At 39.7% G+C, this 16,688-nt stretch overlaps 1 protein-coding gene across 1 annotated transcript; it reads left to right on the plus strand.

Annotated features, from left to right (window-relative positions):
* Positions 1 to 231: 231 nt before the first annotated feature.
* LOC132851582 (fibulin-7) lies at positions 232 to 10,166 on the plus strand. The gene is made up of 8 exons (XM_060878552.1): positions 232 to 490; positions 3,155 to 3,314; positions 3,401 to 3,571; positions 5,561 to 5,686; positions 7,112 to 7,294; positions 8,915 to 9,052; positions 9,150 to 9,285; positions 9,469 to 10,166. The coding sequence occupies exons 1-8, from the start codon at positions 413 to 415 to the stop codon at positions 9,827 to 9,829; spliced, it is 1,353 nt and encodes a 450-aa protein (XP_060734535.1). The 5' UTR covers positions 232 to 412; the 3' UTR covers positions 9,830 to 10,166.
* Positions 10,167 to 16,688: the final 6,522 nt, after the last annotated feature.

Here is a 16,688-nt window from a genome sequence, read left to right on the forward strand (position 1 = left end):
GAATCCAGACTGAAATATATCACGTGTTTTTATTCCTATACTTTCACCCAATAAAAGCAGGTCCTTAGCAATGATACGTGCCTGAGAAGTTGTTGACAAGTGGATTTTATATTCCTCCAGGTTAACAGATAGGCTACTAGAACTGAGTGGCTTTTATGAGGAGAAAATTTGGCGTGTGCTTTCCAGAAAAAAAAAGGAAAAGAAGGAAAAACAGCAGTCTACAGTGGCGGGTTATAAAAATGAGCCTTGCAGATTGCAGAAAGCTCTCATTTGGATGACTCCTAAAGCTGGCCTCCAGTTGTCTGTGTAATATTTTGTGGATTTTCACTTTTCTGGGACTTTTAAAGTGCGTTTAAAGATTCAAGACATCATCCAGATTGTTTTGAGCATCGTGTTAGATTTTATTTGGAAAATGAGTGAGCTGTCAATCAATCTGCCAATCATACTGCTGATTCTGTGTATCGGTCAGATTCGTAGCATCTGTGGGCAGGTGAGTGAAACAGATGCCTGTTTACTGATTACTGTACACCTTAATTTTTCATTTTAATTTTAACACAAAGTTTCTGACACAAACCAAGAATGAATGTTTGTGCAACTTTCATTGTGTTAATCTTTATGAAATATTGTTTGAAATTTCAAATATTCAAAGATGTTCTTTTTTTTTTGTTTACTTAAATAAGGAGAAAAGATCATGTGTGTATTAATGTGGTTTATTGTGGGTAAGAATAAGATTATGTGCAAAATGTGTTAAGATATTAATTAAATATTAAGATATACAACAAAGAAACATGGTTTTCTCATGTAGCCTGAACATGTAGCTTAATATGTTCTGCTTAAGGCAAAATATTTGCACAGGACGTGTTTAAAGGTCAAAGACATACCTCATAACTGTGTGTGTGTGTGTGTGTGTGTGTGTGTGTGTGTGTGTGTGTGTGTGTGTGTGTGTGTGTGTCATTATCATCATCGTCATTAACCAATCACTAACCAACTAACAGACACTTAACCTTCATTTTTAGATCTACTAGATGTTTATCCACATTTATTACAAGTATGCTATGTATACAGAACTTAGAGAGAGGAACTGAGTCTAAGAATCAAGAATATGTACAATGTGTACACTTTGTCTATAAAGAGAAGTGCACCAGGGGTTGAGTCATCGACTTAAATAACATTTATTCGTCATAGTGGGTGTATTTCTGAGAAACATTCCTCAAGTCCATAAAAACGTGATTTAAGACTCAAATGAAGAGATTAAAAATAAAAAAATTAGAGATGGTATATCTCCAAGGATGGTTTCAGTGTACTGTGAATATACGCGTGTGTATTTAAGGAAAACTATAATAACAATAGTGTAAAATGACTGTAAGTAAAATGAAATGTTTTGCAGACACCCTAAAAATGAGTGCGTTGTCAAACCGTATTCCTCTCATTACTCTCTCACTTAAAGCATGAGTCTCCACTGAACCATGTCAACTCTGTGCTTCATAATCAACGAACAAGATCTTTTCACAGGATGTACAAATATTTAGCTTACTTACATAAGTACTGTATGATTAAAACATGGGGGTAAAAAGTGCCCTTCCCCTTGATGGCAGCCAATCAAAAGCAAGGAATCCTGCATGTACAGTATTGTGAATGGTAAGGGTTGATCTTGTATTGATCAAAAAGAAGAACGAACAGCAAGATTTCAGATCAGTTAAAGAGGACAGTCTCCATTTTTCTTCCTCACGTCAACTTATTGAGATTTTCCTTGCCAGTTCTGCTAAGGTTTGTTTATTAGGGATATAAATCTAAATTAATAGACATTAGAGTTTCACATGTTCTCCCAGGGTTCTCTGGTTTCTTCCTATACCTGATCCAACATGACAATGCAGCTGTGCACAAAGCCCCTGATCTCCATGAAGACAGGGTGTGTTAAGGTTGGAGTGAAAGAAGTCGAGTGTCCTGCACAGAGCCCTGACTCAGACTCAACCCCACCTAACATATTTGAGATGAACTGGAATACTGACTGCACCCCAGACCTCCTCATCACTCTCATCTCACTAATGCTAATATCCACCGCAGCCACGCTCTAAAATCTGGAAAGCCTTTGCAGAGGAGTGGATGTTGCAGATGCAGAAAGGGATGTTCAAAGAGCACACATGAGAACACATTTTATTAAGTGTAGTCACTTAACACAGCAGTCAGTGAAGTAAAGGTTATATAAAACTACAATCTGGGATAGAAAGAAATCAACCACAGTGTCTATCAGACGTGATGGTGTTGTATTTACTACATTTGTATTTGTATTTTGTATAAAACAAAACTGTTTTATTTAAAAAAAAAAACACTTAATCCATGGATGGAAATTATTTAAGTTCCTTCATTTATACCGACCCTGTGATACTAAAGGCTCGAGCCTTACCAACATTTTTCAGACTAGCACATCAACACAGCCCTTGCTGTTTTCAACTTCTGAACGAATTATCTAAAATCGTTTGGACTGAACCACATCAGACCTGCCCTTTCTTTCTGTAAGCAGTAAGATTTTCTCGTGTGAAGTTCTGCGTACACTCTGTTCATTCACCTCACGAGCACAATCTAGTCTTTCAGCTCTGCACTCGAGCCTCCACTCGCAGGTGACGTCATGATTCAGGTCATGAGGCCAGACACTGCATCATTCACAACTGAACATAGTGCTTTAATCGTTTGCAGGAATGGCCACTATGCTAAAAAAAAAAAAATAAAAAAAATAAAAAAAAAAAATAAAAAGAATAAACCTCGATTATCAATTCTAGAGAAGAATTTAAATATGAATGACTTAAATATGAGTGACTTCCTACTATCCTGACTAACAAATCATTTAAGAATTCTCGAATCTGATTGGTCAGAAAATGTTGAAGAATTTTCTATAACAGTTAGTAAAACTTTCTGTTAACACGCTCGTTCTAGTACGTTATTGTTTCCTTAGCCACAGCTATTCTTTCTAAACTGGGATGTGTGAAGAAAATAATATCACTGTGCTTAAATGTATATTTCTAGTATATGAAAACATACATGTATCTGGCAATTAAAGGCTTCTTCTACTTCATATTAATAAGCCTGGAGGTCTTATTACTGTATGTTTGTTATCTTGGCAACTCTCGACTTCACAGCACTGTGTCTGTTCCCGCAGGAATGTCCCGGTACTCAGGAGCTACAAAATTCCCTACAGCAAGCACAAAAGCTGCTCGCATCACACGAGGCCTCGTACCTGCAGAGTCTGCGCAGCCTGAAGAGGAAAATCAGCCAGCTGCAGAACAGCACGGCTCGTGCGCCTTCCAGATCAGGCTATGGTGAAAGCTTCTGATGATTAGCGTCAGTTTGTTGGAAAGTAAACATAGTGTAATAACAAACTGACTCATTCTCGGTTTCTACACAGCGTCCTGTCCCAAACTGGAGGCTCCTCTCAATGGGAGAAAATTAGGGAAGGGTATACTGCCGGGTCATGAGGTTCATTTCCTGTGTGACTCAGGCTACGAGCTGGTGGGCTCTGAGACTCGGCAGTGTAAGGAGACGCTCACCTGGAGCGGCCAACAAGCCATCTGCAAGGGTCAGTAACACAAATAAGGAAATAAATATATTGGCAACATTTTATTCAAAGGAAGTGGTTATAAAGCTACATGACCCTACGCAAGCCCTTAATGTCAACTTTGGACGGCTAAATGATTTTTAGCTACTTAACATACTTAAACCATACATGTCAACAGACATAAAGCTCCCGAGACATTTAACAAAGCCTTTTCTGACTCAGCTGTTGAACTGCATTTGTTGGTTTTGAGTAATGGCAATTTACTGTGTTCACAGTGCTACATGACATCTACTAAAACCATACATAACCAGTAACAAATCTACATAAGCATTTCTAGACTTAGCTATTGGAGATTTTTTATCAAGTAAGCACGACACTTGATTCTGTTCAAAGGGCTACATGACACCTGCACGAGCCCTATATGACAACTGACATAAAGCTACTGTACGTAAGCAGGTGTCAGATGTTTTGCCTTCTTTTGTCAACTTGTAATTAAGTCGACATAGCACCTGTGTAAAGTAACAGACACTTTACTATATTCACAGGGATGTGTGATAAGCACGTAAGCCCTATAAGACAACTGACATTGTCTACATTGGCGTATATCAAGGTTTGCTTAAATGTATGTCAGCTCATAGAACTGCTTTGTTGCTTTGACATCAAGTTGACATAATGCCTATGTGAAGTGATGGAATTTGTTGACATAAGGATGTGTTATGTCATATTACTGTGTTTGTATGGCTATATAACACCTACATAAGCACTTTATGACAACTGACATAAAGTTACATAAACCTTTATAAACATATAAGGCTTCTGTAAGCTGTTGAACAGCTTTTGTTAGTTTTGACAATAAGCTGGTATAACGCCTCAGTGAAGTGATAAGTGTATGTTGGCATAAAGCTGTTATGACATTTGTCTGTATTCATTAGGCTCCGTTACATGTACATTCGTTTATTAGACTACAATCATCAGTTCTGAAATCAACTTAACCTCCATGAGCGATGTGAGAGACTTTTGTTTGCATAAGGTTGTTATAACACCTAACTGTGTTCATAGATCTATATGAGACAACTGCCAAAAAGCTACATAAACATTTATAAAGGCTTATTAAAATTAGATAAATTTTTACATAAGGTTACATATGAGAAAAGTGCATTGTCTCAGTAGTCATGATGTTCTGATGTACATCACAGAAAAGCAAATAAGCTCATATTTGAAGTGCTATAACCACCTTTCAAGTGTCATAACCACCTTATGTCAACATTATGATCTATGCTACATTACTTTATGATCCACACAATGTTATGGTTCAGATGTGGATGTTTTTAAGACAGCTAACATTTGTTGGAATTTTTACATGTTGATGTATGTTATTGTCATAAAGATCTTATGTAGCTTTATGAACACCGTCCTTACAAAAAAAAAAAAAAAAAAAAAAAAAAAAAGCAGATTGGAAAACTTACAAAGACCAAGATATTTTGTTCAGCAGGGTAAAAGTTTTGGATTAGGCCCTGCGTCACGGTTGGTTTCTCACTCCTTCTACTTGTCTAGCCTCATTACTCATCTGTTTTCAAACTCCGCCCATCACCCCCACTTCCCTCATCGTCGCTTTTATTTTTTCCTGTCTCTAAAATGCTCTTTTACACATCGCTCACTTTATCACCCACATTGTTCCCCAGGAAAAGCCGTTTTCGATTTCACGTGCTCCTCGGCATGATTGAGTTTCATTTGGCGTCTGTACATTTTTGGGCCCGCTGCATTGTTTTACACACCATTTCATTTCAGACAGCAGTCCAACAAGTCGATTAGGCTCGCCGAACGCTCCATCGGCACGAGAGAAAGCTGGCTGTGAAAGCACTGAGCACAGGACGTACTTTACTTAATCTCTGAATCAGTATCGTGGTATAAAGTTACATGAAGCTGTTCATCTATCAGAGCTCTGCATACCTTAATGCATCTGCTCGGTGTTAGGGATAGATTAATGACTGAATTCCTGTCTTTTCTCAGAAATAAACGAGTGTGCCTCTTCACCCTGTGCCAATGGGGGTTCATGCACAGATGAAGTGAATGGATTCACATGCGTATGTGCCAAAGGATGGGCTGGACCTACGTGTCAATCTCCGACCCCGACCTGTGAGGATATTGAGGATACTGTTTTAAAATGAAGTCATTTTTTAATTCAGTTTCATTTTTCAGCTATTTTTCTCTACACACTTACTGTGTACTGAAAACACTCACTCACTCACTCATCTTCTACCGCTTATCCGAACTACCTCGGGTCACGGGGAGCCTGTGCCTATCTCAGGCGTCATCGGGCATCAAGGCAGGATACACCCTGGACGGAGTGCCAACCCATCGCAGGGCACACACACACTGAAAACACTAATGCTTATAATTAATAAATTAAAAAAAAGATAAATAATTCATTTGCCGTTAATGGAAATCTATTTAGTTTGTATCCTATGAGAGTTTGCGTACATTTACAGGAGGAGACTCACTAATGTGAACCTTGTTTTAGATCAATACATAGAATTAGTGATAATTAACTACAATTTCTACAGCTGTCAAAATTTTGTTAAACTTGATCAGTTCATGTTTATGACTTGTAAGAAAGCCGTCAATAAATCAAGACAAATAAGACTAGTCTATCAACAGGAACCCCAACAGGAGCCTATCAACAGGACAATAGATGTCTGTATCCTGTTAAGAGGAACATTTGTGGTGTATAACGTTATAAAAACTGAGGACAGATGGTCTGATTTACTGAGGACAGATGGTCGAAACGGACCAAAAAATTCCTGAGGCCATAGTGTTTGGAAAATAGTTAAATCTACATCGGTACCTTAAGCCTTGACTCCACCTTACAACCTTCGAGGAACTTTTATCTTCTTAAAACTTCTAACTTCTTATCGATTTCTAAATAATTCTCAATTGAAATTTCTTTCAATAATTCTATGATCTTCCCAAGCATAAAGACATGTTTGTTTTCCAAGCAGACAGTCGGGTACTTCTGTAAGTCAAAAATCAAAGTGTCTGCCAAATGCTGTAACTGTAAAAAATCAAACAAAACTCCAAAAAGTCGAAACCACACACTGTTTTTTAGGTCTATAATCTTTAACCACCTGCAAGCATAAATGCAAGTGCATAAAGAAACCATTTATATATACTATAAATATAAAGATATGTTTAAATAAATAAATAAATAAATAAATAAATAAATATGAGCAGAAAGTATTTTATTGCTAAGACTCATCTCACTTGGTATTAAACAAAATTAAAGGTGCAGTCTGCAATTTTAAAAAGTGTTTCATGACCTATAAAAATCAAACGATTACGTAGATACTTACGTAGATATAAAACCTATGATTCGCAATACATCTCTGCAACAGATCAAGATGGCTAATTCATTGTAGGTTTCTTTTCAACTTTTTTCTGGCCCTGAAATAAGCTTTTCTGTATTGTTTTTTTTTTAGCTATTTTTAACAAACAGCATTAAATTGTGTAGCAATGTATATGCAGCTCCTAATTGTTTTCAAATGTATCATTCTCTTCCTCCAGTTTTTGCCACAACAACCAACATCTCTGCCTCCACCTCTGGAGCTGCAGCTGCCACCTTGTTTCCTTTAACGACTCTGCTTCCATTTGTGCAGCCGTCCAAGTGCAGCCAGGTCCAGGGCACCACACACTGCACATGTGAGGCAGGATACACCATATCAGGCCGGGACACCAGCCTCTGTACAGGTGGGCGATGGTGGGCAATGGTGGGCAATGGGCAAACCTGATGAAACCCGAGATTCATTCATTCACTCATTTTCAAAGGTGTCTGCTATAATCATTTGGGATAACGTGTTTAGGAAACTCGTCCTGATTATGATATCATGTATCACACAGGGGTCTAGAATAGAATAGAATAGAATAGAATAGAATAGAATAGGAAATTTGAAAAGTCCCTTGAGTTGCAGGTTTAAACATGCATTTTTTTTTTGCCATTCATGATAAGTCAAAAGGGAAAGTTCTAGACGATGTAGATATTTGTGTTTTGTTTTCTTAATTACTGCACATATCTCAGGTTTCAGGGGGGGCACGGTGGCTTAGTGGTTAGCACGTTCGCCTCACACCTCCAGTGTGGGGGTTCGATTCCCGCCTCCACCTTGTGTGTGTGGAGTTTGCATGTTCTCCCCGTGCCTCGGGGGTTTACTCCAGGTACTCCGGTTTCCTCCCCCAGTCCAAAGACATGATTGGCATCTCTGGAAAATTGTCCCTAGTGTGTGATTGCGTGAGTGAATGAGTGTGTGTGTGCTCTGTGATGGGTTGGCACTCCGTCCAGGGTGTATCCTGCCTTGATGCCCAATGATGCCTGAGATAGGCACAGGCTCCCCGTGACCCGAGGTAGTTCGGATAAGCGGTAGAAGATGAATGAATGAATGAATGAATGAATGAATGTATGTCCAGTCATTCCAGTCTGAACTACATCTTAGCCACCAGTTTGGATGCCAAGCTATGAGAATCTTCTCAACGTACACCAACTGAAAGTGTTAGTTTAACGACTACTATCAGTAGTCACATTTAACTCATTTCAATTCGATCTTGATAAATTACTCACTCAGATTATAACCATCATCTTACACAGATAGCAGGATCATGGACACAGCCATTGTTATTTGTGGAGACATGTTCCCAATTTTGAGAATGTCAGCCCTCCTAAGCCGGATGACAATCAATCGTAGGTCAGACACCAGAACGGATACACAATAACTTCTGTTTGCGGTTCATTACAGGCCACATACATGAAAGGATAGTATTACGGCATTGTGGGAAGAGGATTTAGGCAATGTGAGAAGCTTGTTTGAAGAACGTCGATACATGTTCGGTGAACACTCAGCACTCAGACTCTTGTTGATGTTCACTTTTTTTGAATAGTGATTCTGGACTCAAGTTAGACTTTAAATCTATTGACTCTGGACTTGATTTGGACTTGATTCAACTCTCAGGCTGCTTGGGACGATCAAATCAGACTCTAAAGCTAGAGATTGTGGCATCAGTTGAAATCCATGACTAGGAACTTGACTTGTAATGCACCACAATTAGATCCTAGAGCTGGGGAATATAGACTTAACTTGAGATTCTATTGCATGAGACTCTGGATTTATGTCTACAGTTGAAGCTGTAAAATCAGACTATAGACTCAACTTGACTATAGACAACAAACTAATCTATGGTTGGTGATTCGGCTCGATCCAGACTTCAGTTCTAGAAACGGTGGCCTCAATTCTGACTAATAACCGACTCGTAAAAACGTTCTACTCTTCTGGTCTTTATAAACGTTGCGTCATCGACCGCATGTTTCTGGTATTTTTTCAGACATTGATGAGTGTGAAGTATTCCATAACGGGCCAGCAGGTCGTTTGTGTGCACATGCTTGTGTTAACACCCCAGGTGGTTATCGCTGTTCGTGCCCAACTGGCTACCAAGTGAGCCGAGACGGCCGAGGCTGCAGAGGTGAGTCAAACCATTTGCACTGTTTATGCTAAGCAGATGTTTGCAAACCTCCATGTTTGTTTTGTATATGCACACGTTCACCTGGTCCTGCATGTAGATATCGACGAGTGCGCCACGCGACAGAACAACTGCACCCGTGATCGCCTGTGCATTAACACGTACGGAGGTTTTCAGTGCATAAAGGTTGAGTGTCCACGCATCCCTAACGTCACCTACATCAAAACCTCACCCACGTAAGTATTTTGATACGAAGTCCGACACACGAAGGATTGTCTTATTCTGTACTTATTGGAAACATCTAGTGCTTTTAGTCCTTAGCGGTTCTTTTGTTTTTTTTTTTACTTTTTCCTAGTTATTAAGATATACAGTATGTAGAGTAGCTCGTTTTCCTATCCTGTGTATTTTTATTGCACCAGGCGCTGTGAGAGAAACCCCTGCCCTGTAGACAATAAAGCGTGTTCTCAGGCTCCCGTCTCCGTCTCCTACCACCATATGTCAGTGGTGTCAAATCTCTCAGCTCCTCGGGTCTTGTTCCGGGTCTCGGCGGTGCGGATGATTGGAGATACTCTGCGGTTCTCTCTGCTAGGGAGCCACGGGAGACGCCATTTCAGCATCCAGCGATCAGACCGGCAGACCGGAGAGCTGCTGCTGCTGAGCCCCATTCAGGGCCCTGATACCCTGGAGGTGGAGGTGGAGATGAAAGAGCTGGAGAAGAAGGAGCTGATTGGGCGCTACATCACCATGATCACCATCTTCATCTCACAATATGAGTTCTAGAGTTGAAGAGGAACATTAAAATTTTCAATAATAATAATAATAATAATAATAAAAATAATAATAATATCAGATAATACTAGCTTATATATTATACTAGAACAGATCTACTGTACCATAAATCCAGCTGGAGTTCTGGCTGATAGTACAGTTAAACAAATTTAATTTAGTTTATTATTCCATGGACAACACAATTCTATATCAAATGTATATATCACGTTTTATGTCAAATGAAATGTCCCATACAAGTAATACATCATGTTTAACTCATTTAAAGGAGCCTTTAGTGATTTATAACATCTTCTGCTGCCTAAACTGTAATAATGAAATGTAATAAAAATATCTGACCAGGCTTGACCTTCCATCTAACCGTCTTCACTCACTTCGCTGCCTTTTTATTTATTCATTTATTTATTTAGTTTTGTTTTATTGCTTTTTCAGGCTAAAGCATGGACTAAAACTAGAGGTGGGGTTAATTTACAGGCCGGAAAAAAAATGTCAAAGCAAAGCATAAATTGAAGAAAGCAGTCACAAATCTATTTATTTAATCAGTTAATCTTGTTCATCCATAAAGAAATAGAAACATGAATTACTTATTTATCTTTCAGAGAGTCTATCTGCTTTCATACATCAAATCTGTTGAATTACACAAGATTTGTTTGCTATAATATCGATCGTTCGATTAAAAATAATGTTTGAGGAAGATCTTTTTACAGTCAGGACTGTAGTGTAATACTGGACCTGCTTTTCTCTCAGTAAAGAGTCGATTTATAACGTTTCACGGATGAGACGTAACACAAAAGTTACGGCGTGTAAAATGACTGAGGGAAATTTATACATATTATTTGTATTAGAGGACTGGAAAGAGAGAGAGAAGGGATAATCATATTTAAAAACGAAAGAGAGAGAGAGAGAGAGAGAGAGAGAGAGAGAGAGATGTAAAGATGTATATTTAGGGGCCAGGTACATGTGGAACTGAGAACTCGCTAAACTAAAATGTTTAGGAGCCCAGTAAAGTCATGGACATGTCTTTTTTTAATTGCCTAATATAGAATACAGACACGTACGTTAAAGTACTTAAAAAAATCAGTCCCCTGTTTCAGTGCAATCTCAGTTATAAAGAGAGAGAGAGTTTTTAGATTTAAAAAAAATTAATATTGGAGCCTATTTACTACCTACTAAGATTGGAGCCTATAAACTAAGCATGGACTAAAAAAAAAAGGATGTAGGAATTCTGAGAAGGAAAAGGGAGTATGGTTGTGTTATAACCAGGGGAGGACTTCCTGGTAAGGCATTAGACCTGACCCACAGAGATCTGCTTTTCTTCGGTCAAAGAGGTGCAGTGTTCTCGCATGTGTGTTTACGCAGTAAAGTAAAAATATAGCTCTGCGTAGCTCTGAAGGGATATTCAGTGGCACAGCGAGACGCGTGTGCGTGTCACTGTAAATCCTGACGTGTGTACGCATGACGAAAGGCTGTGTGTGATGGTTAAAATGTTTCATTGACGTGTCACGTAACACCTCATGAACCCCAGGTGTTCACCTTCTGACACACGGCTGTAAAGGTGCAAATTCAGAATGAAAAATAAATGTCACTGGTACAGAAATTCATTCCTTCACTCACTCATCTTCTACCGCTTATCCGAACTACCTCGGGTCACGGGGAGCCTGTGCCTATCTCAGGATACAGGATACCTAAGACAGGATACACCCTGGACAGAGTGCCAACCCATCACAGGGCACACACACACTCTCATTCACTCACACAATCACACACTACGGACAATTTTCCAGAGATGCCAATCAACCTACCATGCATGTCTTTGGACCGGGGGAGGAAACCGGAGTACCCGGAGGAAACCCCCGAGGCACGGGGAGAACATGCAAACTCCACACACACAAGGCGGAGGCGGGAATCGAACCCCCAACCCTGGAGGTGTGAGGCGAACGTGCTAACCACTGGTGTAGTCGGGGCCATACGCACGTATACGGAGTATGCTTACTTTTTCCCCAGGGCTGTTTGCGTATAACGACTTCTATGGCTTAATATTAGCGTATACCCTCGGTATACCCACTTGTTTTGCTGCTTAAAACGTCCATAATTTACCCTCGTCTTTTCTTCCCCTTTAACTGCATCGCATTTTTTTAACTCGCAAAACTTCGTTGTAATTGGTTCATTTTTATTTGAATTCCGCCCCCTTTCCCCGCCCCCGACAGCTGTCATGTGCCAACTTCACTGGGCGTTTACAGGGAGGAGAGTTTACTTCATCAACAGAAGCTGGTGTCATGCTGAAGCACACTTAAGTAAAGTTGGCCGAATGAGAGTGTGTGTGTGCCCTGCGATGGGTTTGCACTCCGTCCAGGGTGTATCCTGCCTTGATGCCCGATGACGCCTGAGATAGGCACAGGCTCCCCGTGACCCGAGGTAGTTCGGATAAGCGGTAGAAGATGAATGAATGAAAATATTTGCTTTAGGAATCCTGACATCCTACATGACATTAATGTTAATGTCATGTAAATGCAAACATTGACTTCTGTGTGTTGTTTTTGCTTTTCTTGTTTTGGCAGCGTGGCAGGGAACAGGGGGTTTAAGAGGTGGGCGGGGGTAGTAGTATACCACTTTTTTTTGAGGACTACACCACTGGTGCTAACCACTAAGCCACCGTGCCCCCGGGTACAGAAATTATATCATTAAATATGTACAGACTCCACACAAAATGGTCTGAACCAGCATACTTAAGTGGAGTCTAAATGAGTGCCTTCCCTTGACAATTGACATGGCTCTATGTAATTTCCTGTTTTGGCTCCACCTTTTCCCTTTCCATGGTGTGGTTGTATGGGAGAGCAGCTCGATTAAAGACGCTGCTTATCTGTGTGTTTGTCAGGCCGCAGAATAAAGGGTCCAGCTGACCGAATGTCCTCAGAGCAGTGTCTGTTCATCCAAGGTTCTTCAACATAATGTAGTTAAGCAGGTGGATGAAGACCAACAGTTCACCCATTAGTCATGTAAAACCTATGGTATGCTGATCTGTGTCGTGTTTTGGTCCAGAAACATGAAAAGTGGTAGCTAACGTGGTGTTATTGTGTAACACGAGCTAGCGCGCTAATCAAGTGCATTAAAACATACAGACCAACAGAAAAGAATGTGTGTGTGTGTGTGTGTGCGTGTGTTTAGGTGTATGTGTGTTTATGTGTGTGTTTATTTGTGTGTGTTTGTGTGTATGTGTTTATTAGTGTGTTTGGGTGTGTGTGTGTGTGCGTGTATGTATGTGTTTATTAGTGTGTGTGTGTGTTTATGTATGTGTGTGTGCGTGTGTTTATGTGTGTGTATGTGCGTGTGTGTGTGTATGTGTTTATTAATGTGTGCGTGTGTGTGTTTATTACTGTGTGTGTTTATTACTGTGTGTGCGTATTAGTGTGTGTGTGTGTGTGTGCGTGTTTATTAGTGTGTGCGTGTGCGTGTTTATTAGTGTGTGTGTATGTGTTTATTAGTGTGTGTGTGTGTGTGTGCGTGTTTATTTGTGTGTGTGTGAGTGCGTGTGTGTTTATGTGTGTGTGTTTTGCATGCCACTGGATCACTACAGATCATGAGAAGGACATCACATGGAAAATGGAGTGTATGAATGTCTGAATGCGTCTCGCTGTCATTGAAAAGGCTGAATGGAGCGAGAGATACACACCGTCCTTCTCTCATCATTTCTGTGTTTCTGCGCAGGGCCTCCTATTTTTCAGCTGTCAGAAATGTCTCTCCCTGCTGAAAGACTCTTTCCCCCTTTATTCACTCCATCTATCTCACTGTCTGAGTGCATCTCTGAAAGCACACTGTTATACAGAGAGAGAGAGAGAGAGAGAGAGAGAGAGAGAGAGAGAGAAAGAGAGAGAGAGAGAGAGAGATGCACAAGACAAAGCTAGAACTTTTAACACATTAACAATTAACACAGAATACAAAAGACACTGAAGAGATGAAGAGGCAAAACAAAAGTGGGGGAATGAGGAGAGAGACATAACGAGAGAGAGAGAGAGAGAGAGAGAGGGGGGAGAGAGAGAGAGAGAGAGGAGAAATAAAGAATAAAGAAAAAGAGAGAGAGAAAATAAAGAGAAAGAGGCAGAAAAGATAGAGAAACCGAGAGAGACAGAGAGATAGAGAAGAAATATTAAGAGAGTTAGAGAAAGAAAGAGAGCTAGATAGAGAAACAGAGAAAGAGAAACAGAGGAAGACAGATAAATACATTAAGAGAAGAGAAAGATAGATAGAGAGAAGGGAGAAAAGTGGATGGGTAGGGAGAAGAGATACACAGGTAGAAAGAAGGGAGAGACAGAAAGGAAATGGAGAGAGATAGAGATAAGACAGATAGCTCGCTTTACGCACCACAGTAACCTCCTTGTGGTCATGTGCGTATGACGTTGCTTCCTGTTATCCTTGTTACAGAAGGTAAAAGTCGCCGTAATCTTTACTGACATTAGCCCTATTCGGACGGGATTAGTTTTACGTGGGGACATGGGGTTAAAATAATTATTAACAGAGCTTCTCAGTGATTTTAGTCCCGTCCGAATGTGCCATCTCGGTAATCATTACGGACAATGTCAGTAAAGATTACGGCGACTTTTACCTTCTGTAAAAAGGTCCGCAAATATTACCTCAGGTAATACTAATCCCGTCCGAATAGACCCGCTGTAAATATGTACTGTAAAATTCCGTCATTTCCTGTTTAAAAGTAGTTTTTGGCGCGTTTTGCAAGCATGGAGGCGCCATGTTGTCTGTTTGCGCACGTGATAGCAGGAAGCAACGTCATACGCACATGACGACAAGGAGGTTACTGTGGTGCGTAAAGCGAGTTACCCCTCCCACTTCTGCTAGTTTTACTGAGATGTCTTGTCCCGTGTGAATTGGCCAATTAATATTACAGACGTCCTGAGGTAAAATTGCATTACTCCACGTCCCCACGTAAAACTAATCCCGTCCGAATAGGGCTATTGTCCGTAATGATTACCGAGATGGCACATTCGGACGGGACTAAAATCACCTAGAAGCTCTTGTAATAATTACTTTACCCCCTCGTCCCCACGTAAAACTAATCCCGTCCGAATAGGGCTTTAGACTTCGTGGTTCTTTAAAAGGTCTCATTTTTGTGCTGAAAAATATTTTGGTATGTTCTACGGTGATGGATATCAAAATTATTTCCCACATAATAAATGATACTGCTTGAGAAATCTGTGCTGGTTTCTGCCTCGTCTTTGCCGTGATGATGATGATGATGATGAAGATGATGATGAAGAGCTGAAATCCACTGAGTTAATAGCGATAACATTTTCACTTACATGCCTATGACAGCTGGTGTAAATATGATTATCCCTGTGACTCTCTCTTTAATCATCTGGCCCTCTCTTTTAACCTGACCTCCCCTCTGTAAACCTGTCTGTCTGCTCTGATGAGCGAGACAGAAAGAGAAGAAAGAGTCTGTGCAGCTCGACCGCCCCTGCCCCGTCCCACTAACCTGCTCCTGATAGTAATCCAACACCTCCATTCCCACAGCATGATGGGATACCTGGCACAGAGCAGCTTCCTCCCTCTGCACACCTCTGACCTCCAAAGCCACCCGCGACGTGATCCAATCAGAGCCAGATCAGATTTAAGAGGAGACTCACCACACTGTCGCTCTACTAAAAACATACAGCAGCACATGTCAAGATGTAAAGTGTGTACTGAAGTGCAGAAGTAGAAAAAGGTTGGACGAATGAGCAACAAAATGAAGAAATAAACCACTTATGGTATGCTGTTATAGAAGAATAATCAATGATAGAGGAACGTTATGCAGCTTTACTGAACATTTTCCCAAAACTGTACATCCTGAGCTGTTTTATTCCTTTTATACCACAGTCATCTCGGTGTTATGAAAACTTTCCTTTGGCAGAAAAACTCACGAATTAGCTGTTGCCATAGAAAACATGCTGTATTAACACGGATTGGGATTACAGTCTGAGATGCTGTAACAGAAATATAGGAATTGAACTTGGATAAGGAATAGAACACTATAGGAAGTGATGTTATGGGGAAATAATCAAACCAGGTGATGTGATGAAGCAAAGTGAAGCCACATGTTGAATGATTTTTAATAACAGTGTGTTCTGAAGTGTTTTATTCCTCTCAAAGCAATTTGGCAATGATTTTATATATATATATATATATATATATATATATATATATATATATATATATATATATATATATATATATATATGTCTGTTTGTGGAATAAACTGTAAACGTAGATCCATTTGAAGAGTTGTTTAGAGGACAAATAAAAGGTTTATTTATTTATTTATTTATTTCTAATAATAATATTATATTGATAATAATATTTTGTGTTTTCCAAATGGCTCCATAATCACAATATATAGAGTCCCATTATGGTATTAATCCGTGCTTGTGCTTGTGGTTTGATGTGATTCAGTGGTCCAAGTCCATTAGATCTGATCTATAAAGACTGATAGAAGGCCATTCATGGTCACAATGGAACTGGGAGGTTTTTTTATTAAGACACAATACAATTCATTTGGACATGAAACCTGATCAAGAATAAACGAGAAGATTATAACCAGGAGATCCTAATGGGGGAAAACTGTTCAATAGAAATTTCCACAACAGGAAGAAAAACTAGATTAATTTTCAGCAGGAAACGTAATCGAGAAGTTAATAAATCTGATTCAGTGAATCTATTAACACCGATCATAAGTGAACCGATTCAGTGAATCTATTAACACCGATCATAAGTGAACTTGTTTTGCAGACGTTCCACAACACTGAAAATAAATATAAAAAGAACAATTTTCATTTTTTTTTTTTTTGTAAATTGTTCTGTGAAT

The sequence above is a fragment of the Tachysurus vachellii genome, chromosome 9 (genome assembly GCF_030014155.1).
Source record: "Tachysurus vachellii isolate PV-2020 chromosome 9, HZAU_Pvac_v1, whole genome shotgun sequence".
Lineage (NCBI taxonomy): Eukaryota > Metazoa > Chordata > Actinopteri > Siluriformes > Bagridae > Tachysurus > Tachysurus vachellii.

What these genes read in the sequence shown, in the direction of transcription:
- LOC132851582 (XM_060878552.1), top strand. Translation starts at nt 413, where the DNA reads ATGAGTGAGCTGTCAATCAATCTGCCAATCATACTGCTGATTCTGTGT. An exon ending in TTCGTAGCATCTGTGGGCAG is followed by an intron (nt 491 to 3,154) that starts GTGAGTGAAACA and finishes CTGTTCCCGCAG; the next exon opens with GAATGTCCCGGTACTCAGGA. An exon ending in CCAACAAGCCATCTGCAAGG is followed by an intron (nt 3,572 to 5,560) that starts GTCAGTAACACA and finishes GTCTTTTCTCAG; the next exon opens with AAATAAACGAGTGTGCCTCT.